At 39.8% G+C, this 26,251-nt stretch overlaps 1 protein-coding gene across 7 annotated transcripts in view; it reads left to right on the forward strand.

Moving 5' to 3' along the window:
- LOC126284235 (secreted protein C-like) overlaps window positions 1-26,251 on the forward strand; it is a 403,567-nt gene that overhangs the window by 24,786 nt on the left and 352,530 nt on the right. For 5 of the 7 annotated variants that reach the window (XM_049983015.1, XM_049983014.1, XM_049983016.1 and 2 more), the window contains exons 3-7: window positions 6,558-6,666; window positions 14,778-14,791; window positions 15,271-15,319; window positions 21,444-21,460; window positions 24,662-24,740. In XM_049983015.1, coding sequence (XP_049838972.1) covers window positions 6,558-6,666; window positions 14,778-14,791; window positions 15,271-15,319; window positions 21,444-21,460; window positions 24,662-24,740 — 268 coding nt within the window. The remainder of the gene's footprint in view (window positions 1-6,557; window positions 6,667-14,777; window positions 14,792-15,270; window positions 15,320-21,443; window positions 21,461-24,661; window positions 24,741-26,251) is intronic. The other 2 variants (XM_049983018.1, XM_049983019.1) reach the window with 2 other exon arrangements.

Raw genomic sequence — 26,251 nt, forward strand, 5'->3', positions numbered from 1 at the left:
AGTAAATTTGTTACTTATTTTACAGAAACCGCACACCATACTAATATGTTTTAATGTGTTCACATATCTGTCACATGAACCATACTCTGTTACTGAGAGTGATTGTTGGCTCATTAAACCAGCTTAATTAGGTTGTATAATAGTACAAATCTGGTTTTTATACACAGGGAAGATAACGATAATGACCAATTTCAAAAACACGTCCTCAATCCTAATCTGTAACAGCCTATTCTCATGTAATACTGACGAGAATATGTGCTGGAGGTTTCACATATATACCTTTCAAGCAGAATGTCAGTACGCTTAAGAAAGGTGTAGCAGTTAATAATCTGTTCCTTGCTGGCCCAGCTAGCTTTCAACCTCAGGGTGACTACCAACAGTGTTGAAAGCGTATAAAAATGTATTACAATAAGACACACGCTCCAGTCCAGAGACTTTATGGTTGTATGAGCATTTAACAAGAGAAGATAATAAAGTAACATACCGGTAAGATGCAAGTCAATCCTTAATTATGGCTTGTCTGTACAAATGCACTTAGTGGACCGTCCATGTCAGTAGCTCACTCTGAGGCCTCAGTTTTTAAGTATTACACGATTTGACATCGGACATTGCTAAAGACACCTAAGATATGTATAATTCAAAATGCAGTCGCTACCCTTGTGCCAGTCGACCTGCGAGATGGTTGCTGTGTGAACTAACAGTTGTTTAATCATATTACTGCTGAAAAAGCTTAATAAATAATAAAAAATATAACTTAACTGTTGCTCACGAAGATATAACTAATTACTAAAACAAAATTAGCTTCATTTTATCACCAGCTTCGATTTAATAAAAAGTAAACTTTAGGAACTTACGCACCTGTAGAAGTACGTTATAAGAAACAAAACACATTACATTTACAATGCATGCACTCCCAGATGACCCATTGGTACAGCTTGGGGCTAAATAATATTCTAGAGTACGCTGGCTACTGATGAAGAAAATTAGTTATGCTATTTAATACCGAACATGTTCTCATATATATGAATAGAGGAATATTGTTGTAACTGGCCAATACTAGTGACTCCTCGTTTAGACCTGATCATTGAGATGCGCACCGTGGCGTGACTGCTGATGGCAGTAAAAGTTTGAAAAATTTATGGACCTGGTAGAGGAGCTGTAAATTGTGTGTTGGACTCATTCTGCACAGCAATACTGAAGTCGATAAGGTAGCGGGGGATATTTATAATAGGCAAACGATAATTATGGTTTGACTTGCATCTTACCGATTTGTTACTTTACTATCTACTCTTACACAAAGCATATAAGTCTATTAAAACTATTTGTTTCATGCATGTGTCACGCTGAAGTACACTCAAAAACAGAAAATACGACGCATCGTGAAGGAATTATCCGAATGGAACGGAAATCGGGAGATGTGATGTACATGTACCGACAAACATTACAATTTCAGAAAAAATGGATGATTTATTCAAGTAGAGAGCTTCACAAATTGAGCAACTCAATAACTCGTTGGTCAAACACTGGAGCTAATGTAAACTGTTATTCGCCTTAGTATTGATTGATAAGGTTGTTGGGTGTCATACTGACGTACGTAGTGCCAGAAGAATCTGTTGTGTTAGGTCGTGAAATTCCCGATGTGGTTGGAAGGCCAAGACGTTTTCAACTCGAGAGAAATCTAGCAACTTTGCTGGCCAATCTAAGGTTTGGAAAACACAAAAACAAGCAGTAGAAACTCCCGCCATGTGCGCACGCCCATTATCTTGGTGAAATGTAAGCCCAGGACCGCTTGCCATGAGGGGCAACGAAACAGTACGTACCAACTTATGGACTTATCGCTGTGCTGTAAACATGCCGCTAGTGACAACTAAAGGGACTCTGCTGTAAAAGGAAATGGGACTCCAGACAATGACTCCTGGTTGTGAGGCTATATCGAGGGCGGGTGGAATCCAACCACTGTCTACGGTGTATCCAGACCAGTCTGCGGCCTGGAATCTCTTTGACGGGAGTAGAATTGTCCACAGTGAGAGTACTGCCTCCAACTGAGTCCCGATGACCAGCTAAGACGAATCTCAAGACCCCCCATACAGCGATAGGATACCAACTTGACTCTCTACCACCATAGAGCTCAACAGCCAAAAGTGGTTGTCTGAAGTGCCAGTTCTTTTTATAGCAGAATCCCTTTGGTTGTCATCCGCGGCACCCTTACATCACAGTGTTACATCAACGATATTCTACACCCTATTTTGTTGCCCTTCGTGGCAGGATCCTGGACTTACATTTCAGCAAAATAATTCCCGCCCGCTGACGGTGGGAGGTTCCACTGCTTTTCGTCGATCTTGTCAAGCCTTACTCTGGCCAGCAAGGTCGCCGGACCTCCACCAATTGGGAATGAGTGGAGCGTTATGGACATACCCTCCAACCGTTCGAGACTTTGATGATCTAACACGCCAACTGGTTATAATTTGGCCATGACGACAGCCAACAACTCTATCAATCGATGTCAAGCCAAACCTATTTGCATAATGGCTAGAGGTGGGCCAACGTGTTCCTGAAGCATACTTTGTGAAGCTCTTCTTCCTGAATAAATCATCCAATTTTCCTGAAATTGTAGTCGTCTGTTTGTCTGTCCATGTACACAGTAGAAGACCAATTTTCACGTCCAACAAAATGTGTAATATAACAGATCATTAATACCCATGTTCATGTATGCTATTCTTACAATCTAAATTGTGTGTGTAACTGCTACTATCCGGTGCCAAAATATACTGCGATTATGTCAATGTATCTGCCTTCAATATAAGTTATGCTGAATATAATTAATTTAAAATTAAATTGTTCCTCTCAATTATTACATCTATGGATCATATGATTATCTCAGCCGATAGGTCTCATCAAAAGCAACAATTTGATCGTCCAATCTCTTTGGTGGCTTGATTACATTTTAAATGGCTAGTTATAAACTCACATTCTAACTAAATCTGTTTGTCTCTAACTTGTTTATACTATTAGATGCGTAATTTAATCAGGTTTCACATAACAACTAGCACGTCTCTGTACATAGCATGCACATGTGCAGATGATAGCAAATCAACTGAGACTTACCAGCGGCCAGTGGGCAATAACATCACGGGCTCGCGAACATCCCCTCACGAAGCCTGCATTCGGCTCAGTGGATGGGACGAGCTGAACGGTGGGAAACGTATTCCAAGCACCATCTCCAACTGGCGAGAGGTGCGAAGCCGTCCAGCACCAGCCCCATGAGCGATTCAAACTTGCCGTTCCACCAATAGAGCTGAAAAGCCGATAGGACTTGCTCTGTAATAACTCTTACTTACAGGTTGTAGATACACAACAGATGTAATGATAGCACTATATGACTTGGCAGGCTTTTCCAGTGTAATAAGGCTTGAAAGTCTTTTCGGTTTTGCTGCTGGATTCTAAAATTAACTCGATTCAACATTCCAGCTATCCAACTGTTCGCCATCTTCAGGAGAACTCTGTTTGTTCTAATGAGTCCCGCTGAGAACTAATGCCACGAGGCAAATCGACGTCCTATATAGGCCTCCCACCAGCAGAAGCTAAGTTCTCCTGAAGATGGCGAACAGTTGGATCGCCGAAATATTGAATCGAGTTGATTTTAGGGTCCGGGAGCAAATCATAGGAGAATTTCAGTGGTAGCATTAACGGAAATTGTAACCTGCACTTTACAGAATTTTTATGAATATAATATGTAGCACATAGGATATAAATGAATTATGAAAATATCATTGTAACTCATTCGTTACCTCGTTACAGGCGACGAACGGGCGCCATTGATTTGTTCTGAAAATGTAACGAAAAACGTGCGTAATGTAGTCTACTGACCTTCACATATCTGTCTTTTCCTTGTGGTATTTGGTGTTTGAACCAGAATGGCAGAAAGAATATTCTGTCTGCTTTATGCACGTAGAAAAATGCATAGGTTGTATCACATAATAACTCTCGTGAAATGGACTAGTTTATAAGACAGTACATATGTAAGGACTTGGTTGCGTGCAGACCATGCTTCTTCCTACCTCTATGCTGAACAGTTGGGTGTCAGACATTATACAACGCCCATCGTCACTGGAAGAGAATGAAGTCACATTCCCATACTCTTTCTCCTTGTGGAGAACCGTCTGATTGGATGTTTCATTTTATGACAGTAAATTCTGAGCTGTGAGAGATAAATAATGTAGTACAATATGTTTATTGCTCTGTAATTGGCCTATTTTAGAGTATGGGATATGCCTCTGCGAGGGAGGTACGGGTGAGGGAGAGGAAGAGAGAATGATAAGCGAGATGGATGAGGAAGGGATAATAGAAGGTATGGCGAAGGTGGGGGGGATTTCAACGTAAAATCCAAAGGTCAAATATCGTCCAGAATAGTCTGAGACCCTCTGCCGTGGCTAAAAATAAATATGGAAACCCTTCTCATTGTGCAATATGGGCACCTATTGGTTTTAACCACTGAAATTTAGCTCCACCTGCACACAACTGGACAGTATTTGAGCATGCGGTATCATTGTTAACCATGCGAATGGACCTCGCAAATGGTGCACTAATCTACAGAGGGAGCTAACTCGACACAGGGCGTTCATTCTACAGTAGCCTATGCGTATGTGCCATTGCAACAATTTCTGGTACAGAAACAGATACGTGTACCAGTGATATCCCGTTTAAGACTCGGTTGAAGAGCAGCCTAGTTGGCAGCCGCATGCATCATGGGTAGATATCTACATCATTAAGCTGTACTCTGGAAACCTCATTGATTCACGTTACGGATGGAAAAATCGAGGAATCACTTAAGCGTTCTTCGTATACTTCCGTTATCAGTCAGTTTGCCTACCACAGTCTCTGTAGTGACCATAACTTGTTCAGGTTGTAGGTGCAATTCTTGTAGCCGTACGCAGTTGGTCATCGTGAATATCATTACACTCATTGGACTCTTATATACATTTCGTTCTCATCAGTTAATAATTAAGAATGATATTACTGACTTCAAAGCCATCATTTACGAAATTTATCATATTACATGAACCTTCATCCCTTAAGAATCAGGAACATATATACAAATAAGGGACATTTATATCTTACACAGAAGTTAAACGTATCCCCAAAACTCTTTGCATCATTTGTCCGTATTTAAACGGTAAACAGTTTTAGGCAGATTAGCGTCTGTTGATCATGCACATCTTGGTGATAAGTTGAAATCTGGTGAGATATTGCTTTCTAATTTCCTTTTGCCTTATTTCTTATTAACGCAAGTGCTAGATCCATTACTTAAAAATGTGAATATCTATATCAGAACTAGGTTCCAAGTATTTCGTCCCAACTAATTTTTAGTTCACGTGAGTGTCCCTGTACTGGCTACATTTCCGAAATAGAGATGGTGGTCAGTCCATCCGAGTATTATGCTATTGACCTAGCAACAGCATATAATGAAAAAACTGAACAAATCGTCAAAGTGGAAAACCAAATGCGTTAATTCTGTTATCAGTACCCGCATAACATGCTTCATTGTTGTTCAGAAGACTAGTGGCAGATTCCGTTACTGTCAAATATTGTTCTAATTTATTCTCCAGGACGCAAGCAGTCAGTTTACCAGTTGTAACATAGATGAATATGTAGATGAATAAATCTCTTTGTGTCATAAGAAGTTCATACACGGCTTGGCACAGATATTCTCAGGCTGTGTGGCTTGACAGAAAAAATGCTGTTTTTACATGTATGTGGTGTGACAGGTATAAAAATTATCCATCTTAAGTGTTCTGTGGTCTAGAAACGCTAATGACAAATTTAGATATTGCAGCATGTATCGATCTGAGGGAAGAAAGATCTGTTGAGTGGGACGAATAATCCTATTCGCACTTCAAACTCTCTTTTCTAATCATCTTGGATCCTCGGCGGTCAGGTACATTACCTTGATGAAAGATGGTTGTCTTTTTCGTACTGATGTATGGTTTTTCATATAATCCCTCGGAAACTTGCTTGCTGTTTTATTCTTTGTAAGATAGCAAATACAAAATACATTTGGCATACTAAATAATAATGATCATAAAGTTGGACGTAATCTTCAAATTTTATTTGGTGCTCACACAACTGATTTTTATATATCGTTTTTTTTTTCTTTTCCAGAGTGGAATATTTGGTCCATGTATAATCTTTAGTAATAAATCAATGCATAATGTTCTCAGGGGAAGGAACAATTCAACACTGTCAAACACCGTCAAGAAATTGATTTCTCCATGTGATTTGCGCTGGATTTCAACAATCTTGGAATCAGTCTTCAGCTGATTTCTTTTCAAATTCATTATTTACGTAGCTGTATAGTAGTTTGTCTCTTCGAATGATTCTGACCACAGATGCTCCGTACGGATATTGTGCAATACGGCCAAAAATAATACAAGCGAAATCTCATTTATAACTACAAAACCTCAGTTACATGCCCTAATATTTCCACATTATTTTTCTTAATAGGTTTTGATGTTCTTACTCAGTGTAGTATATGACACCACTGTCTGATGATTTTCCAGAATCCAATGAGCATTTTCTCTCAAGGACAGTCATCTGGTAGTGGATCTGGATCTTCTGATAGCGGATCTGGATCATCTGGTAGTGGGTCGGGAGCACTTGGCCCCTTCGGTAAGTTTTCTGGTTACCTATATGTTTTAAAATAGGTTTATATACGTTCGTTAGACAAAAAATCGCACAGATTAGCATTAAGCTTTAACAGTAGCAAATTATGAATGTGATATTCACACCTCCTACTGAGATTTAACTTTCGGCTAAGCTAACTTGAAAGTTTAAAAAGCTTTCATGGAACTGATAGAAGACTTCATCAAAACCGATAAATATTTCTTTAACGATTTTAAAACATAAAGTAAGGGACTAGATTATAGCACTTGCAAAAGTTGGGCATAAATTATCCCCAGTCCCCTCCTCTCCTCCTCCTTAGTACTGATGGGGGGGGGGAGGGGTGGTTAAGAATGTGAATTAAAATAATATGAGTCATACTGTTACGGTACCACCGACCACCTTAAAACGGCAATCGTTGCTAACCTTATACCTCTGAGAAGAATTTTTAAGTAAATGGCTCTGAGCACTATGGGACTTAATATTCGAGGTCATAAGTTCCCTACAAATTAGGACTAATTAAACATAACTAACCTAAGGACATCACACACAGCCATGCCCGAGGCAGGATTCGAACTGGCGATCGTAGTGGTTGCGCGGTTCCAGACTGAAGCGCCTAGAACCGGTTGGCCAGGAATTTGTAAGTAGTTGTGACCGTGGGATAACTTAATGGAAACAAAGCAATCAAACGTGGATTCGTTTCCGAAACACTCCAGCAAAGTATAACTGACAGTTAACGGTTAGTTTCCCAGCACGAAAGCAAGTTGTACCATTACATATTAAAACAGGCAGTCTTGTGTCAAGCGAAATTATAACGCAGAAGGTAGTGCTAAGGCTAACCTAAGCTTCCTGGACACACACTAACCTCTTTCCTTGTATCTGTTCATGCTACAATACGGTAACCTAATCATTCCGATAAATGTGCTACCAACAAAAAATGACCAATGAAAGAGTAAACAGTAACATATACCTTTCAGTAACACTTATCTTAAACGAACTGGGTGTAACAGTTTATAAAACCAATTACCGACACACTTGAAACTAGTAGCAATACTGAAGAGGAAAAAGCTTTACGTGGTTCTGAATTTAAATCAGGGGGTCTACTAATGATCATATTCTGTTACTTCATTGCTTAAAACAGCGCCTCTATTCCTGTGCATTAACCAAAAAGAATCAGAATAGATACACAGTTCTTTCTTAAACTCGGTTTGAAGCAACTCAACAGACTGCAAATCTAACTACAGTGTCTCTGAAGGAGCATTTGCATTGCTTCATTAACTAACTAGCCTAGTACATGAAGACCCTTAAACTTTCATGGTTTGAAGAACCATACTCACTAACAAGAGCTACACCAGTAAGTGTAATAAATTGAAAGTATTCTTATCATTAATTAATAATTAAGTAAAGCACAACAAACTATAACTCTTTAAATAACAGATGCGCTTTGATACTCACTCTTTCGACCTGCTCAGAAATATAATTTTCTGCCCAAACGACAACATTAAATTTAAACTGATCCACTTTCTCAGAATAAATCAGGATACTCAGAATTAAATTCGTTACGATATTATTCCTGTCCAGCTTTGTGATTTGGGAAAATCACGGGTGTAAGATAGAGTTTTTAACAACACCACAATCATTATTATAAAATCAACCAAATTGCAAAAATACCTGGACCGTTTAGAATGTGCGAAATATAGACTAGTTAGGGGAACGCTGGTGGTATTGGTGGCGCAAATTTCAGTGGCTCTTAACCTGGCGGTGATGCAATCATAGCAACACTGTTGGTCTCGCCCTGTTACACATGCTTTTGGTGTCGGAATTATATTTATAGGGCCAAAAACCATGTCATGGTGATGGTATCACCAAATTCAGCATCCGAGGCCAATAAATACTGCCTTTAAGCTCATCTAGTCTCAATACTCCAGGAATATTAGCCACAATGATCCGCTACTGCCAGAGGGGTGATAACCACAGCACAGCTCACCCCAGACTCCTTAGCCGTCACAAAGGACGAGTTGCCACTTGGGTTCCAACCACACCTTTTCCACTCCGCCTGGCTACTTCCATAGCTGCGATACTTACACATCTTTTACATTCAACACTACGTTCCTTAACTATGGACTAAGTCATTTACAGTATAGAACAATCATTTCAGCAGTTATTTAAATTCATAAGCATAATTTAAACATGATCGATCAAAAGTTCACATATTTGAAATATGTGCACAAAGGCAAAGAATTTTCCATGACAGATACAACATTATACATAAGCAATACTACAAATGGACATAGGAATGTTGATACAGATACATAATAGGTCAAAGTAGATGTTACAATACGTCTCAAATGGTGTAAAACAAACTTTTTGCAGATGTATGTCAGTAATCCAAACCCGACTAGTGTACAAAGAGAAGTACAGTCCGGAAAATAATATCACATGATGCAAAATGGGAAACAATAGCGGTAAATGACAACTGAAATTTATCAACCACCCTCATTGTGCTATCTCTATACTACTTCAGTTACTTCTGACTCGAGTGGGCACATAATTCAAAACAACGAAACATATTTTACTAAATCCTTCGAACTGAGAGACTCTTTCTTTGTCAATGCAACTCCTGTTACTTAGTAACGTTAAGAAATTGTCATCCACAAACATGGTGTTTAGCGTTTGTTTTTTGATCTGTAAATTCTTCTGATGCCTTGAGAAAGGGCTGGCATGTAGTATAGTAACGTCAGTATTAAAGAGGTTCTATATTTAAATAAATGTACAGGAAATACTTGTACAAGGTTTACAGGCAGTAAACAATGCACAACATTGTCAACAAATTGCATCGGCCACATTATGCACAGGTATCTGCTAAACAGTTTGTTCAGAGTGCATAAAGCTGTATCAGATACAGTAATTTCGTGACGAAAGGCTTACTATGAAGTAAAAAAATTCTTGCACATTTGAGACACCCACTCAGAGATGAGACAGATTCCTGTGTAGGTGGCAAAATTGAGAATGGACCACGAACTGAGTGAAGAAGTGAGATTTTCGCAGATGGTCCCTGCTTCTGTTTTCAGAATGACTATCATTGTACGTTTGTCTCGAGAGACAGTGATACACAAGAATGTCTCAGGAATACCCTGGAAAGAGTCGAGTTTGGTGATGGCTAGCTCCTGCTATGGGAGAGGGGTGGGTCTGATGGACGAACGATTCACAAAAAGTCACATAGAGATAGTCCTTACAATGTCATGAACACATGGAAGGAACCCTTAACGGAAAGACATGACCAACTGGAACGAGAGTTACTGTTCAGCACTTGAAAGACTCATACTACTTGTATTTAAACTGTATACACAACTGATATGCCTTCAGTATTTGTGGCCTAAAGATATTCTCCTTCTTGAACAAAATTTTTACCTTGAATGGTCAACAATGCGATTTGACTTATATTGATGGAAATATCCGGTGGTAGGCAGGACGTTCATATGCATCGATAAAATATAAGGTGGTTCTGCACCTGTAAGTAAGGAACGAAAATCAGGAACAAGGCAAGCATTCTAACACATACTAAAAGTGTGAATGCGTGCTTACTTATGAGAGAACGCGTACGCCGAAGATGTAGACTGTGTTGTTCGTAACCGAACTCCTATCCATAAAAAGAATTAGCCACAAAATCCAATGGAAAGTAACACGTACTACCGCAGATGACTCAAAAATAGACTGATAATAATCCTTGTACATGGAACAAAGCTTCGATCTGAACAACACCTTTAATCTTATTCACAAAGATGACATGTCTGTAGAGCTAAAACGATATATTAGAGTATTACGCCAAAACACGTTTGCGAGCAACGATCTCACCGTTAATTCCTGAATGTTGCAGCTTCGAAATGACCACTGTGGCACTAGAACAGCATCTTTAACGAAATAACCAAGGTAGGCCGCACTCCCTGTATGCACAGGAAGAGATTTGCATGACTAGACCCAGCGGCCAGAGGGTGAGAAGCTTTATCTGAACCAAATCAACTGACGAGTCATTAAGACTACGTTTCAAAGTACAGCGTAAAGAAGGTCCTACTACGTACACAAAGATATTATTTCCCTGGCATACGAGAACAGTGCGTAGAGGGACGGTGTACCTTGCTAGCGACGTACAGATCGCATAGTGACATTTAATATGAAAGCCATTTTCTAACAGACATTCTCTATCGCTATTAATTATTTCTCCAAAAGTCAGAAATTCTGTTCTTCTGAGTGTTTTTGACTCTGAATAGTAGTTTTGAAACATAGAAACAACCGTACTGTTGCCAAACGCACTATCTGATGAAAAGTAAGTTGCACTCCCTATGTGGATTAACCACAGAATGTCACAAGAGGCGAAACCGCCAGAACAAAAGGAGGTGCAGCGTACTGTGTGTTGCCAGCAGAGTGGCAGAAACAGCGGAATAGATCGTTCAAAAGAGGTCAACGATCTCAAATGTTAACCATCGGATGTGCCTGAATAGCAAACCCGTTAAGGAAATTTCAACTCTCCTACGTTCAACTGTTGATATGAATGTGAAGCGGGAACGCGAAGGCGTGTTTAGGCAGACCTACTGTCTAAACTTTTAGAAACCATTCTAGAGCACAGCTATCGGCGTAAACGGTAAAAACCAGATAAAAACAGTCTCGATCGCGTTTTCAGATTTTTTATTTGTCAGCAACCGGTTTCGTCCCTTTCCTCAGACCATCTTCAGGCTTTTGACCGCCATTTGCCGTGACAACCTTACTTCTAAGGATCTTGTACCGTCTGCCGCCACCATAGTGGAAATCAAGAGCCTGAAGATGGTTTGAAGAAAACGCCGAAACAGAACGCTAACAAATAAAAATCTGAAAACTGCATCGAGACCGTTTTCATCCGATTTATAGACCTACTGTCGGACGTACAGGCACCGTTGAACTTGAAGGAGGGTTGTTATAAAATGGCATGGTATCAGCGAAAGGAATCATTTCTGAGTTCCAAGGTACTACCAACAGTCCAACTAGCACAATGACTGTACACAAGCAGTTTGAAGAACAATAGGGTATCTGTATCTCGTCTACATCTACCTCAATACTTTGCAAGTCACCTGACGTTGCGTGGCCGAGGGCAGTTCTGGTACCACTCATCATACTTACCTGTTCCACTTGCAAATTAGCTCTAACTTGATTAATTTTCTCCTTGTGATAATTCCACGAGACGTATGTGGGTGTAAGTAACATGCTGCCAAACTCTTCCCGGACAGTACATTCTTGAAACTTCAATAGTCTCTTATTGTTTCTTACAGGGAAAGTTTATATTTTCAAAAAACGTACAATACATCAAAATAAAACATGTTCCTTAATTCTACAACAGATTGACGTCAACGATATGGGCCTATAATTATGTGCATCTGTCCTGCAACGCTATTTGAAAACGGAAATGACCTGCGCCTTTTTCCAATCACAAAGTCCCTTTGTTGCTCTAGGGACCTACGCTAAGCTTCTGCTAGACGGGGAGCAAATTATTTGGCGTGATTGCTATAGAATCTTAAAGGTATTTCATCTGGTCATGTTCTTTTCCACGATAAAGCGATTGTAAGTGTTTTTCTATCACGTGATAATGTATCTCAGTATCTGCCATTTTGTACGATGATTGAAAAGAGGGACCGTGTTTCCCCCTTCTGCAGTGAAACGGTTTCGCATCATCGAGTTCAGTATTTCGGCCTGCCCTGTGTCATTATCAGTTTCTGTGCCATTATTGTCAGTGAGTGACCGAATGGATGTTTCGAACCACTTACTTATACTACGTAAGACCGAAATCTCTTAAGGTTTTTAGCAGAACAATTTTTACTTTCAGAGTCATTGAACGCTTCTCTCGTTGCTCTCCTTAGGCTCATTTTCAGTTCATTTAGCTTTTTGTCAGTTATGTTTTCACTTCTCATGAATTTGTGATGAAGCTGTCTGTGTTTATGTAGCAGTTTTCTAATACAAGTATTAAGGCACGATTGGTCTCACCTGTCCATGAAGACCTTGGTCGGAACATACTTGTCTAAGACATACTGAAGGATGCTTTTGTATTTCTTCCACTTGTGCTCCTCATCTACGTTCCCAGCACAGAATATCTGATGCTGACTACTCAGAAACTCTACAATTTGTATCCCGTTACATTTCCTAAGAAAAAATATTTGCCTACATTTGTTGATATTCCTAGAAATACCCTTAATCGTAGCTGTTATGACAGCCTTATGATCAATGATACGCTCCTCACGGTTACATGATTTCAAACGTTTAGGTCTGTTTGTCATTGAGGAGGTCCTAAACATTACCTCCAGGAGTTGATTGCACGAGGTAACTTTCAGACAAGAATTTCTGCTCCGGCACCAGTTCTGATAGCATCACTCTCTCTATCTATACCTGGCAAGGTTGGTCACCCCCTGTTACACCGGAACTATCAGGAAATATATTTATGATATTCCCCATACTTCCCTGTTGCCCCTCCTCTCGCTCAGGCAGAGCGTCTTAGCAGTGGGGTGAGTGAGCGCCTGGACTGAGTGCGACGGCATGCTATACATAACGCAGCCAGAGTTCTGAGTGCTTGGCTACCCCTGAATTATCCCAGACCCCAGTGTCCAACTTCATGACCTTCTCCGCTTTTGGCAATTGGGGAAGAATGGACTGTCATTTCTCCATAGACATTCACACAACCATAGAGTCCAAGCTGTAGCAAAGGCGAAGAGTAAATATTCTCATATTAATATTTACATTTAGCTGTCCAGATACTTTTGATGAAGTAGTATCGCAACAATGTTTACCCAAATATTTTTTTCAAGTGCAGTAGAGAATTCGAAGATAATTGGTATTGTGGGTTGCAAATCACTTTTAATTATATGTTTCAAACATTACTGAGTGCCAAATACCTTTTGTTTAAACAAAGACTTTTAGTCCAAACCTTCCTTCAACTAGCCCTTGAAAATTGTTAATATTGTTTAACTTCTTGCTAATAATACGAGAGGTTGAAATGGTAATGTGCTAATTGTACAGCTGAGTTAGGTTGTCGTTGTTGTGGTTGGCAGGAGAGCCAACCCCGTATTGCTAAAGGAAGCCGAAATGCACGCGTTTTAGCTCACGCAGGCTGTCGTGAGGTCTGGAACATGACAAGCGAATTAGAATTGAGAAAAACGGACGTAGCTGGTGGAATACTTAACTTTAATCGATTAATGATGAACGTCGCTCTTTATGGTACATGATTCACAATATCAATAGTACGGATACTGGCGCCTTGTTAGGTCGTAGCAAATAACGTAGCAGAAGGCTATGCTAACTATCGTCTCGGCAAATGAGAGCGTGGAAATCAGTGAACCACCGCTAGCAAAGTCGGCTGTACAACTGGGCGAGTGCTAGGAAGTCTCTCTAGACCTGCCGTGTGGCGGCGCTCGGTCTGCAATCACTGATAGTGGCGACACGCGGGTCCGACGTATACTACCGGACCGCAGCCGATTTAAAGGCTACCACCTAGCAAGTGTGGTGTCTGGCGGTGACACCAAAATTGTTGTTTACACTGACGATGAATCGATCGATTGCCGGAAATCACTTAGTGGCTTTAATGTAACAATGAAGCGTTATTGGAGAATTAAGGATATCTTATTATGACCCAGGACAAGAATAATCATTATAGGAGAAAGAGGACAGGACCCTTTATTTACTGAACGTCCTAATACGATCACTAATCATGGTATGAATCAGCATTAGCATCAGACCACACACTATTTAGTTGATGCACAAATATATTGACCAATATCTCGATGTATAGCCTGTAACTTACATAGAGCGTTTACGATGCTCCAGTTAGTAACAGTTTCACAATCTCCATTTCGGTGTTTTAACCATAACGCACAATCACCTGTGTCTCAATGACATCATATGGATACTTAAAATAATTATATAAGTTACATATTTAGTACGTTTCTTGACCGTGCGGTGTGAAACAGTGGTAGCGTACTGGACTCATACTCTGGAGTATCTTTGCATGTAATCTATGCAATGTAAACTTGAATTACATGTTATACTTGTTAGTTTGAGAAGCTATGAGCAGCTCGTAATGAATCTCTTAAAACTGTATGTTTCAGAAATACCAGGAGAGGTAAGCTATCCAGCAACGTGCCTGGACACAATTTCCCGAATGATGCCACTAAGTGCTTGGTATACGATACTCCTATTGAACTGTAGCTCTCACTTACTGAGTGAAAATATCATGGCGGTAGGTGACGCACTGTTTTATGATTTGTGACAGAGTGAATACTTGCTGACACTTGCTGTATGATTACAATTTACGTCTGGCATCTATTTTGTTGGAGACAATTGTATGCCTAAACTTAGGTACACTTGTAGTTTTAAAATACGTGTTCTCCACTTTTCCTACTTTCTTTATTAATGGAAATAATCTGGCACTTGTACCAACAGTTTCTGACAACAATTGAGTTTGTATTAAATGTCTGAACTCAAAGTTTTCCAGTATCGAGTTGACATACTATCAGAATTTCTAATTAGCACTGAAAAATGATTTTATTTTAGTATTATATTTTAATATTAATGGTAATAACTCTCTTTCACATTTTGCAGTTCGCCGATGCTGTGTTCGGAGCTGGGCAGTCGGGGTCACAAGGAGGTCGTAAGTTCATTTATTGCTTTCATGTTTGTATATGTATTAAATGCATTCTGTTTCATGTATGGACTGATGAAAAATTAAGAATTAACGAGATATTATTTGAGATTTTTAATGTTACACCTTCGCGGTCCCTGTAATTAATTATATGGAAACAAATTTAGACTTTAAGGTCTGGTCTGCACAGATATTATTGAGTGCAGAAGAATCTTTGAGGCTGTGCCAACAGTTCCCGTGATTTCTTCAGCTCAATTAGATAGGCAGACAGCACGATAGTAGGTGAATAAGAATTTATATAAAAACTTAAGTAGTAGGGAAACTAAGAGAGAACGCTACAGTGCTTGGAATGACTACTAATAAATTACACAAAATGTGACGACTTTGAAACTAATTTGTGATAATGAAAGAATTAAAACTGCATCAATCAATATTCAGAGAAAAATAATTTTAAATATCTTGGTACACAGTTTAAACAAGGAAATAGTATCAGCAAGTTTGTTAAATAGAATTTAAATATGAATCACGATAGAGTTTGAACGACACGTTTTAATTCTATAAAATGGTTTAAAGAATCCTTAAGGAATGTTGTAAACGTCAAAGAGCTCTAGAGACAAACTACAGTTTCAAACAGATTGGTAATTGTGGTAAAACAGAGATTTGGGAGCCATTTGTTAACCTGCGAAACATATCCAGGGACTCATGTGTACTCTCATTAGAATATATTAGTTCTGCAGAATAAAACTAAAGAAAGCGCAGAAAGATAGAAAATTAAGGAAGTGAGATGTAATTGTGTTAAAGAATCAGAAGTTATTGGGAGTTTCAGTGGAAGCTTTACGCAACGATTGAATCAAGGATAAGGAATACTAATTAGGAGTACTACAGCAGGCGAATGAAAAAGTGAAGGCAGAGCAAGACCAAATAGGCAAAAACTGAAATCACAGAAGAAATCCTACATTCAACGAGGAAATATAAAAATGAGACATTTGAAGCAAACAACAGGGATATCAGCATTCTGAAAATGAGATTGGTAGATTCGCAGACGGTCTCGCGAGAAATCGCTAGATGAGAAATGCAATATTGTAGAAATATACATGACTAGAAGAATGATAGATGACACATAAAGGAAAATTAAAAAGATTCTCCGAGGAAAGAGAAGTAACTGTATGAATATCAAGATTTCGGATGGAAAATCGTCTCTAAACAAAGAAAGGAAGGCTGTAAGGAATATAAAGGTGACACATACAAGGTAAACCAATTTATGGAACGAGAAGAAAATGTAAACTAACACGAGGGAGATATAATGCTGCCCTGAAAGATGTTTAGTCGAAATAGGACCATTGGAATATATACAGTCCTCCACTAATCCTTAGGAGAGATGGCCACAACAAAATGATTCCACATTGTATGTATGGTATATCAAAAAGGCGAAATACCCTGATGTTTCAAGAAGAATACAACAATTCAATTTCAAGAGGAAACGGAGTATCATAGGCGTAAATATTACCGGATAATCAGATTAATGTATTGAGATGACAAACCTTATGGGAGCTACGGGGCAGCGACGTGTAATAACCAAATGGCTATAGTATCACGTACAGAAGATATAAAAAAGGGTATTAGATTGGTGGAGCTGTCGTTTATATTTAGGTGATACATGTGGAAAGTTTTCCAACGTGATTATGGCCACAGAACGGGAATTTACAGACTTTCACTGCGGAATCATAGTTGGACCTAGACGCATGGGACATTACATTTCGTAAATCGTTAGGGAATTCCATATTCCGAGATCCACAGTGTCAGGAGTGTGCCGGGAACACGAAATTTCAGGCATTAGCTCTTACCGCGGAAAACGCAGTGATCGAAGGACTTCAAGTAATGACCCAAATCAACGACTTTTGCGTATAGTTGTCAGCGCTAACAAACAAGCAACACTGCGTGATATAACCGCATAAATCAATGTGGGACTTACGTCAAATGCATCTTTTATGACAGTGCTTCGAAATCCGGCAATGGAAGACGCCACTGTCTTTCCTAATAGTATGACATCGCCTGTAGCGCCTCCCCTCGACTCATGATCTTATCGGTTAGACACTATACACCAGGGAAACCATAGCCTGACAGACGAGTCTCGGCTTGAGTACTAAGATCTGATGGTTGTTGTTGTTGTGGTCTTCAGTAGTGAGATTGGTTTGATGCAGCTCTCCATGCTACTCTATCCTGTGCAAGATTCTTCATCTCCCAGTACTTATTGTAACCTACAGCCTTCTGAATCTGTTTAGTGTATTCATCTCTTGGTCTCCCTCTATAACTTTTACCCTCCACGCTGCCCTTCAATGCTAAATTTGTGATCCCTTGATGCCTCAGAACATGTCCTACCAACCGGTCCCTTCTTCTTGTCAAACTGCACCACAAACTCCTCTTCTCCCCAATTCTATTCAATACCTCCTCATTAGTTATGTGATTTAGCAATCTAATCTACAGCATTCTCCTGTAGCACCACATTTCGAAAGCTTCTATTCTCTTCTTGTACAAACTATTTATCGTCCATGTTTCACTTCCATACATGGCTACACTCCATACAAATACTTTCAGAAACGACTTCCTGACACTTAAATCTATACTCGACGTCAACACATTTTTCTTCTTCAGAAAGGCCCTCCTTGCCACTGCCAGTCTACATTTTACATCCTCTCTACTTCCACCATCATCAGTTATTTTGCTCCCCAAATAGCAAAACTCCTTTACTATTTTAAGTGTCTCATTTCCTAATCTAATTCCCTCAGAAATACGCGACTTAATTCGAATACATTCCATTATCCTCATTTTGATTTTGTTGAAGTTACTCTTATATCCTCCTTTCAGGACACTGTCCATTCTGTTGGTCATCGGCGAAACGCAAAGTTTTTATTTCTTCCCCGTGGATTTTAATACCTACTCCGAATATTTCTTTTGTTTCCTTTACTGCTTGCTCAATACACAGATTGAATAGCATCGGGGAGAGGCTGCAACCCTGTCTCACTCCCTTCCCAACTTTCGTGCCTCTCGACTCATATAACTGCCATCTGTTTTCTGTACAAATTGTAAATAGCCTTTCGCTCTCTGTATTTTAACTGTGCCACTTTTAGAATTTGAAAGAGAGTATTCCAGTCAACATTGTAAAAAGCTTTCTCTAAGTCTACAAATGCCAGAAACGTAGGTTTCCCTTTCCTTAATCTTTCTTCTAAGGTAAGTCGTAAGATAAGTATTGCCTCATTGTTCCAATATTTCTACGGAATCCAAACTAATCTTCCCCGAGGTCGGTTTCTACCAGTTTTTCCATTCGTCTGTGATGAATTCACGTTAGTATTTTGCAGCTGTGACTTATTAAATTGGTTCCTTTGGGATTGGAATTATTATATTGTTCTTGAAGTCTGAGTGTATTTCTCCTGTCTCATACATCTTGTTCACCATGTGGTAGAGTTTTGTCAGGACTGGAGCTCCTCAGGCCATCAGTAGTTCTAATGGAATGTTGTCTACTCCCGGGGCCTTGTTTCGACTCCGGTCTTTCAGTGCTCTGTCAAACTCTTCACGCAGTATCCTATCTCCCATTTCATCTTTCACTAAGCTTCGAGTATGGAGCAAACCACACGAAGCCATGGACTCAAGTTGTCAACAGGATACTGTGCAAGCTGGTGGTGGCTCCATAATGGTGTGGGCTTTATTTGCACGGAACAGGCTGGGTCCTCTAGTCCAACTGAACCGATCATTGACTGGAAATGACGATGTTCGGCTACTTGGTGACCATTTGCAGCCATTCATGGATTTCATGTTTCCTAACAACAATGTCGTATCACTGGGCCACTATTGTTAACCACTGGTTTGAAGAACATTCTGGACAATTCTAGCGATTGAGTTTGCCACTCAAATAACCCCACATGTGTTGCATTGAATATTTATGGGATATAATCGAGATGTTCAGTTTTTGCCCAACATCCTACATCGGCCACACTTCGCACTTATGGACGGCTGTGGAGGCAGGATGGTGTACGGTGAGCTCAGCTCCTGCGACTTGTTGAGTCAATGCCACGTCGAGTTGCTGCATTACGATGAGCAACAGAAGACGCGATACGATATTAGGAGAGATCTCATTATTTTCGTCACCACAGTGAAAGTCATGGTTGAAAAATACTGACACGAATTATTTACAGAGGAAGGAACATTCGGTAGAAGGTCATTTAAGGGAAGATTAATTTGGCTTGTGAAGAAATGTAGAAATATGCGATGACTAAGGTACCACAGGCAGAAGAAACATATCGTAAATTTTGATGGGAAATTACGAACTGACCAGTTTGCCACTAAGAAACAGTTCATCAAAGTGGGTATCTGCTTCCCCTTCGTGAGATCAGAGCACTTACCTAAAGTAACACTCCTCTAGGAATTTCAGAAGCCAATCTGACTCACTCTGATAATGTGTAGAGGCTCGTTACAGCTTTCCCTCGAATACTGTTATGGAAATTATATTTACTTTCTTACTTTTTACATCACCTATCTTTTCCTTTCCCAAGAGAAATGATCTGTTCAAACTGCATTTTTGCCCCTCACAATACACGTCTATTGCGGGCATTACTTTTCTTGAAGGGAGGAATGAAGGTCCACCACATACACAGACAGCATCAGGCTGAGAAACTCCTTGGAGGTAGTGAGTTCCGTTTTCCTACTGCAGATAAAAGACACAAATTAAACTGGAACGCGGGGATGGCGAAAACTTGAGTGTTTCATGTAATCCAGGCTGAAATCAACTAGAAAACTTATATATCCGATAAAGGTGTACGAAGTGGATCACAATAAGTAACGAAAACCAATAAGGATGTAAGTATACATTAATGGAAGCAAAAACTGGAAAATAAACATGGATCCGCAAAAGCCATCTGCGAGCTAAATGCGTACATGTGACTTCGAGCCTCTACCGATTTCAGTATGAAATATTGTTATAGTCATTACACATTCATTTGAAATCTGGACTTTTATATTGAATCCTTATCCGTTTGGACCAAATTTTCACCAATAGCTCATTCTTGGTGAAGGTGGCAGATGGATCATGGAGCAACGGAAAAGCTTGCTGCTGATGTACGATGACATATAAAGTAGCAGAGTAGTGGTCTACCATGACCACCAAGATTTGCTGACCTCAGTCCATGGCATTATTCTGTGTAGTGTCACCTGTAAACTGAAACATCGTTGAAGTTCTGGAGGAGCCAGTCTTGTAAAGATTGATGAGATGATCCGTGGATACCTGAAAGAAACCAGAGCAGTATCCGTGTCGAACACCTCTCTTAACTAGTACCTGTATTCACTAAATGAAATGAAATGATCGTATGGCATTGTTGGACGAGATCCCCAGTCGGGTTCGGCCGCCAAGAGTAAGTCTTAATTCATTCGTCATCACATTGGTCAACTTGCAGCCGTTGATGAGGATGAAACGATGATGAGGTCAACATAACACGCAATCCCCGAGCGGAGGAAACCTCCGATCCGGCCGGGAATCGAACCGGGGCCTAGTGCCACTCAGCTAAACAAGCGGACTATTCAGAAAATAGTAACAAGTAACGGGGATACATATTTCTTGGTAAGGTGGTGGTGGGTGATATATTATCCCAATCAGATTGTCACCTAATCGACAAGTTTACATTAAAATGCTTTTGTATTACTACGACAATATCTCATGCAGACTTCAGTGATGGTTCGTAACCACAAATTCTCAGTCATCTCGTAAATGTATTTGTGGAAAGTTTGTGAGCCTTTGTTTATTGGAACTTTATTGCTTCTAATAAAGCCTCGTCAGTTTTTGCTATGAATTGCGGTGTTCCCTGTGTAGTGCAGGACAGTAAGAATGACACTTACAGTAATACAGTGCCGTTTGATCCTAAAGTCTGGTGACAAGAAGAAAAAATTCCTAGTAGCATAAACTCTCACGACTCTTCAGAATGTAGACCTTGAGATCGGGATGAAAGTGCACCCACTGTGTTTATCCTATTCTCAATATAATGTTTAGTCTTCCTCAAATGCCCCTAATTACGCAGAGATTTCTCTGCGATTAGTTTTCGATGACAATTAGTTAACAAGTAACAGAAGTGTTTCTTCTTTGTTACAGTGACTCCACAAAATTTGGTGAGTAGACAGGAAACACTACCTCAACAATCGCAGCACGTAAGTATGAATGCTACGTGAATCCGGAAGAGGACGTGGCAACAGGACTCTGATAGTCGATACAAATAAGTAAGAGTGAATGTCTCTCTTGTAATTCAGTTGCTCGACGCTATTATTTTTACTCCCTTTTTGACATTCTTTCGGCCACACGAATATCTCTTTATGATTTGACTCAAAATTTTCCTTTGCTCTTATGAGATCACTTCAAACGTGTCAAGCTTCCTAATTTAGACGTGTTCTCATGGACTCGTTCAGAAGTCTCTTTTCCTGTTTTGTAACTGTAATTCGAGTGAGGCATCCACACAAGATCTTCCTTGGCATCATTATAGCTTTATTCAACTATTCATATATTTATGAATTCTTTTCATTGATCACCCTGTACTGAAGCTTTTCTTTCCTCATATTCTGTTTCTTATTACGTTGACGTCTACATGTGTTCGTTCTGATGTTATAATTGTGTTCAAATGTGGTACCTGGCTTGCTAATTTATAGATCTTTTGCTTTTCACTAAAGTGACAAAAGTCGGGGGCTATCTCATAATATCGTGTCTCACCTCCTTTTCCCCGGCTAGTGTAGCATCTCGATGGGACAAGCACGCAATAAGTCGTAGAAAGTCCCCTGCAGAAATATTGAGCCATACTGCCTCTATAGCAGGCCGTAATTTCGAAAACGTTGCCGGTGCACGAGTTGTGCACAAACTGACCTCCCATTATGTTCCACAAATTTTCGGTGGGATTCATGCCTGGCGATCTGGGTGACCAAATCATTCGTTCGAATTGTCCAGTATGTTCTTCAGACAAATCTCAAACGTTTGTAACCTGTGACATGGCTCACTGCCGTCCATAAAAACTGTATTGTTGTTTGGAAACATGAAATCGGTGAATAGCAGAACATAACGATTTCCAATAACTTATCATTTCATCTCGACCACAGCGTCCAGTCCACTCCATGAAGACACTGCTTTCACCATTATGGAGCAACCACCAGCTTGCACAATGCCTTGGTGACGACATTCAACCATGGCTTCGTGGGGTCCGTGCCACACTCGAACCCTACCATCAAGTCTTACCAGCTGAGATCGGGACTCATCTGACCATACCACGGTTTTCCAGTCGTCTATAATCCAACCGGTTTGGTTCCGAGGCCACGAGTAGCACTGCAGGCGATGCTGTGCTATTAATAAAGGCACTCGCGTCCTTCGTCTGCCACCCTAACCCATTAACCCCAAATTTCGCAACACTGTCACGAGGAATACATCCGTCGTACGTCCCATGCTGATTTCTGCGGTTATTTCTCGCAGTGTTGCTTGTCTGTTAGCACTTACAACACTACGCAAACGCCGCTGCTCTCCGTCGTTAAATAATGGCCGTCCCCAACTGTGTTGCCCGTGGTGACAATTACTGCCTAAAATTTGCTACTCTCGGCATAGTCTTGCATTGGGGGGTTTGGGAATATTGAACTTACTAACGATTTTCGAAATGAAATGTTCCATGCGTGTCACTGCCACTACCATTCCTAGTTCAAAATCTGTTAATTCCGGTTGTGCGGCTATAGTCAAGTCGGAAACCAATCCACATGAATCACTTGAGTATGAATGATAGCTCCATCAATGTTCTGACCTTTCACACTTCGCGTTACCGGTACCGCCGCCCATTTTTTGAACTACTTTACCATAATGATTTTCATTTCCAGTGAATTTAGAAACATTTGTGGTTCCAGTATTGATGATGTTTTTATATTTATCATGCTTCTTCTCTTTGCGAAATTTAACTATTGATCTGTTTTTTCTGCAGTAGGTTTCAGATGAAAGAGTGGTCTTGCAAACTTTTGTTTATTACTCAACAAAACTGCGAGTCGTATTCAGTTTCATTTATCTTGAATCCCGTCTCACTTGGCCTCTAATTAATAATATTTTAATTTTTGTTTTATATTTTCGGATAAATTTTGTGAAGATAATAGGAGTGTTTTTTGTGACACTCACGTACAGGTAATCATGGGTGGCTTAAAAGTTGTGATAGTAAACCAAGTTGGCCTCCAGTGCCCCTGTCCGATTTAATGATAGTTTGATAATCAGTCCTCACATTAATGCTATCAATAGCATTAGTCTATAATGCGGAGGGTACCAAACCCGTAATAATGTTACTGTTTTTTTTTTTACCAGCATGAAATCTATACTACAATTATTCAGGCACACTTTCACCCTTCTCTATCATTACAACAGTACTTTCACTCCAATTAGTATCATTATGGACTATTTGCAAATGATTGTTTTTACAGAAGCGAGATCACTGTTGGTTTTAATTTAAAAACTTAGCAATAAATCTTACGCAGTATTGTAAACGTTAATTACTTAACTCGGTCACAATTAAAGTTCTATTTCCTCGATCAATAACTTTCCATCATAACAGTTCAACATAATTTTCCATGGTTTTTTCAGCTCCATCTTTATTTTCAAATTTCATGTTGATTATTCATACACGCTACTCCGCTCCGACTGGATGTTAATGAAGAATGATAAAAACGCACGTGCGCTCGAAAGAGAAACCTCTATGATTAACATGCGTGTCCGTCTATCTAGCAAAGAACTTGGCCAGGTAGATACTGTACGGTTGCTGTTTATGTTTGTGTGTGTGTGTGTGTGTGTGTGTGTGTGTGTGTGTGTGTGTGTGTGTGTGTGTGTGTGTATGTGATCTCCATATTTCCTATCCATCAATTAGCTATCCTTTATACTTCCTATGTTGTAGATAAGGTCTATTCCTTTTCCCAAGTATGTGTTCTGATCTGCCCATTCCTGTTGATGCGGACAGATCATAATCCTTACTAGAGTAACTACGTTTATTATAATGATTCCATTATCTTTCTTTTATATTTAATCGATTCATTATTTCTTCACTCTCACTTCCATGTCATTTTGATATCGGGTAGGCATGTTTAGCATAAAAGAATGGTATCACTGATTTAAAATTTTTATTTTTCACCTTTTACAAAGAGCTAGTTTCACTGAACAACCTTCTGCAGATCAAATTATATTATTAAAACGTTATTGTGGGATCTAATATTAACAGTACGTGCTTTTACGTACAAGAAATTTCATTCCACCATATTTGGAAGCAATTTAAAACCCTAAACCATGATTTTTTCTTTTTATTTTGCATTTCACAGGTCTCCTATTGTCAGCAAGTGTGTAACCTTGCAGTGCCTTCCTCCAAAGCAAGGCGTCCAGAGGCGTCAGGTCGGAAAGGTATTGGTTGTTCACGTTGCATTTTATTTCCTGTGTACTTGTGTAATCGATAGTAGATGTCTAGCATATTGTGTATTTTTCAACAGCGTGCAAGATAATTTTAGGCGCAAATTTAAAAATTTAGTTCAATCGTAATAGTGCTACAATGATCCGATTGTTGGCAGTAACTTATTATCTATAGTTAGAAGATGTTGCGGTACTGCAGCAAGATATACTTGTTGGTGTATTTCATTTCGATAGTTGAGTGACTGCAGATGAAACCATGTACGTAAGTACGCCAACGAAAAGACACAATCAGTACCCTCTCTCTGCGATAACAATGGTGATGCTACGAATGACAGCGCCACTAAAACAGAATTACTAAACACAGTTTAACGAAATTCCTTCACCAGAGAAGATGAAGTGAATATCCCTGAATTCGAATCAAGAACAACTGACGACATGAGTTCCAGGGTAGCGAAGCAGCTTAAATCACTTAAGAAACGCCAGACATCCCATTCAGATTCTATACCACTCAGGTGCCTTCCTTAGTATGCTGGTACAATACCTCCTCACTTAGCATTCATATACAACCGGTCGCTCGATCGTCGAAAGATCCGTACCTAAAGACTGGAAAGTTGCACATGTCACACCAGTATCCAAGATAGAAAATAGGAGCAATCCACCGAATTACAGACTCATATCGTTAGTGTCGATTTGCAGTGGGGTTTTGAAATACACAGGGTATAACATAAATGTACAGTACAAATTGCAGGACACTTTCCTAGCACGTAGACGAAAAAATTATGTCATATGAACATGGGTCTGGAAACGTTTTGTTTCCATGTTCGACTCACTTTCTCCAGCTTATGAATCATGGAAGACACACAAGAACACAACGCACCAGCATTCCATATGCATCTATTTCTCGCAGGAGAAGTTAACTATGCCATCCGTGGTCACCGATACATGCATCAACCCGGCGCCTTATTGAATCTCCGACGCGCAAAGGTATCCGTGAATTATTTCCTACAGTTTCGCAGCCTTCCATCATACGGGCACGGATACATTTTGTACTAGGGTTCCATACACAGGAGCTTTCAACTGCCCCCACAAATAAAAGTCCAGTAGGTTGAGGTCCGGAGAGCACAGAAGCTAGGCAATGGTCCATCTCTACCTACCCATCTGTTATTTAGAAGCCGACGGAATCAATACCAAAATGAGATGCTCCACCGTGCATGGAGTACAGCTTCTGTCGCACAGCTAAGGGCACATCTGTCAATAGACCAGGTAGAACATTCTCTACGAAATTATGATAACTTTTCCCGTTGAGCCTGGGTGGACCAAACAGTCACCAAGAATGACTTGTGTCAATAATTTCGTGAGGATTGACGTCTGCCTATACATGCCGATTGTGAAAATTTAGAATCTAATCTCGTTGAAACGACGCCTCAACTCTGAACATCACAGTTGCATTAGAAACGACACTTCGCTGAATAAACAATTCACAGAAGAGTACTTTTGTGGGAAAA

Source organism: Schistocerca gregaria, chromosome 8 (assembly GCF_023897955.1).
Source record: "Schistocerca gregaria isolate iqSchGreg1 chromosome 8, iqSchGreg1.2, whole genome shotgun sequence".
Taxonomy (NCBI): Eukaryota; Metazoa; Arthropoda; class Insecta; order Orthoptera; family Acrididae; genus Schistocerca; species Schistocerca gregaria.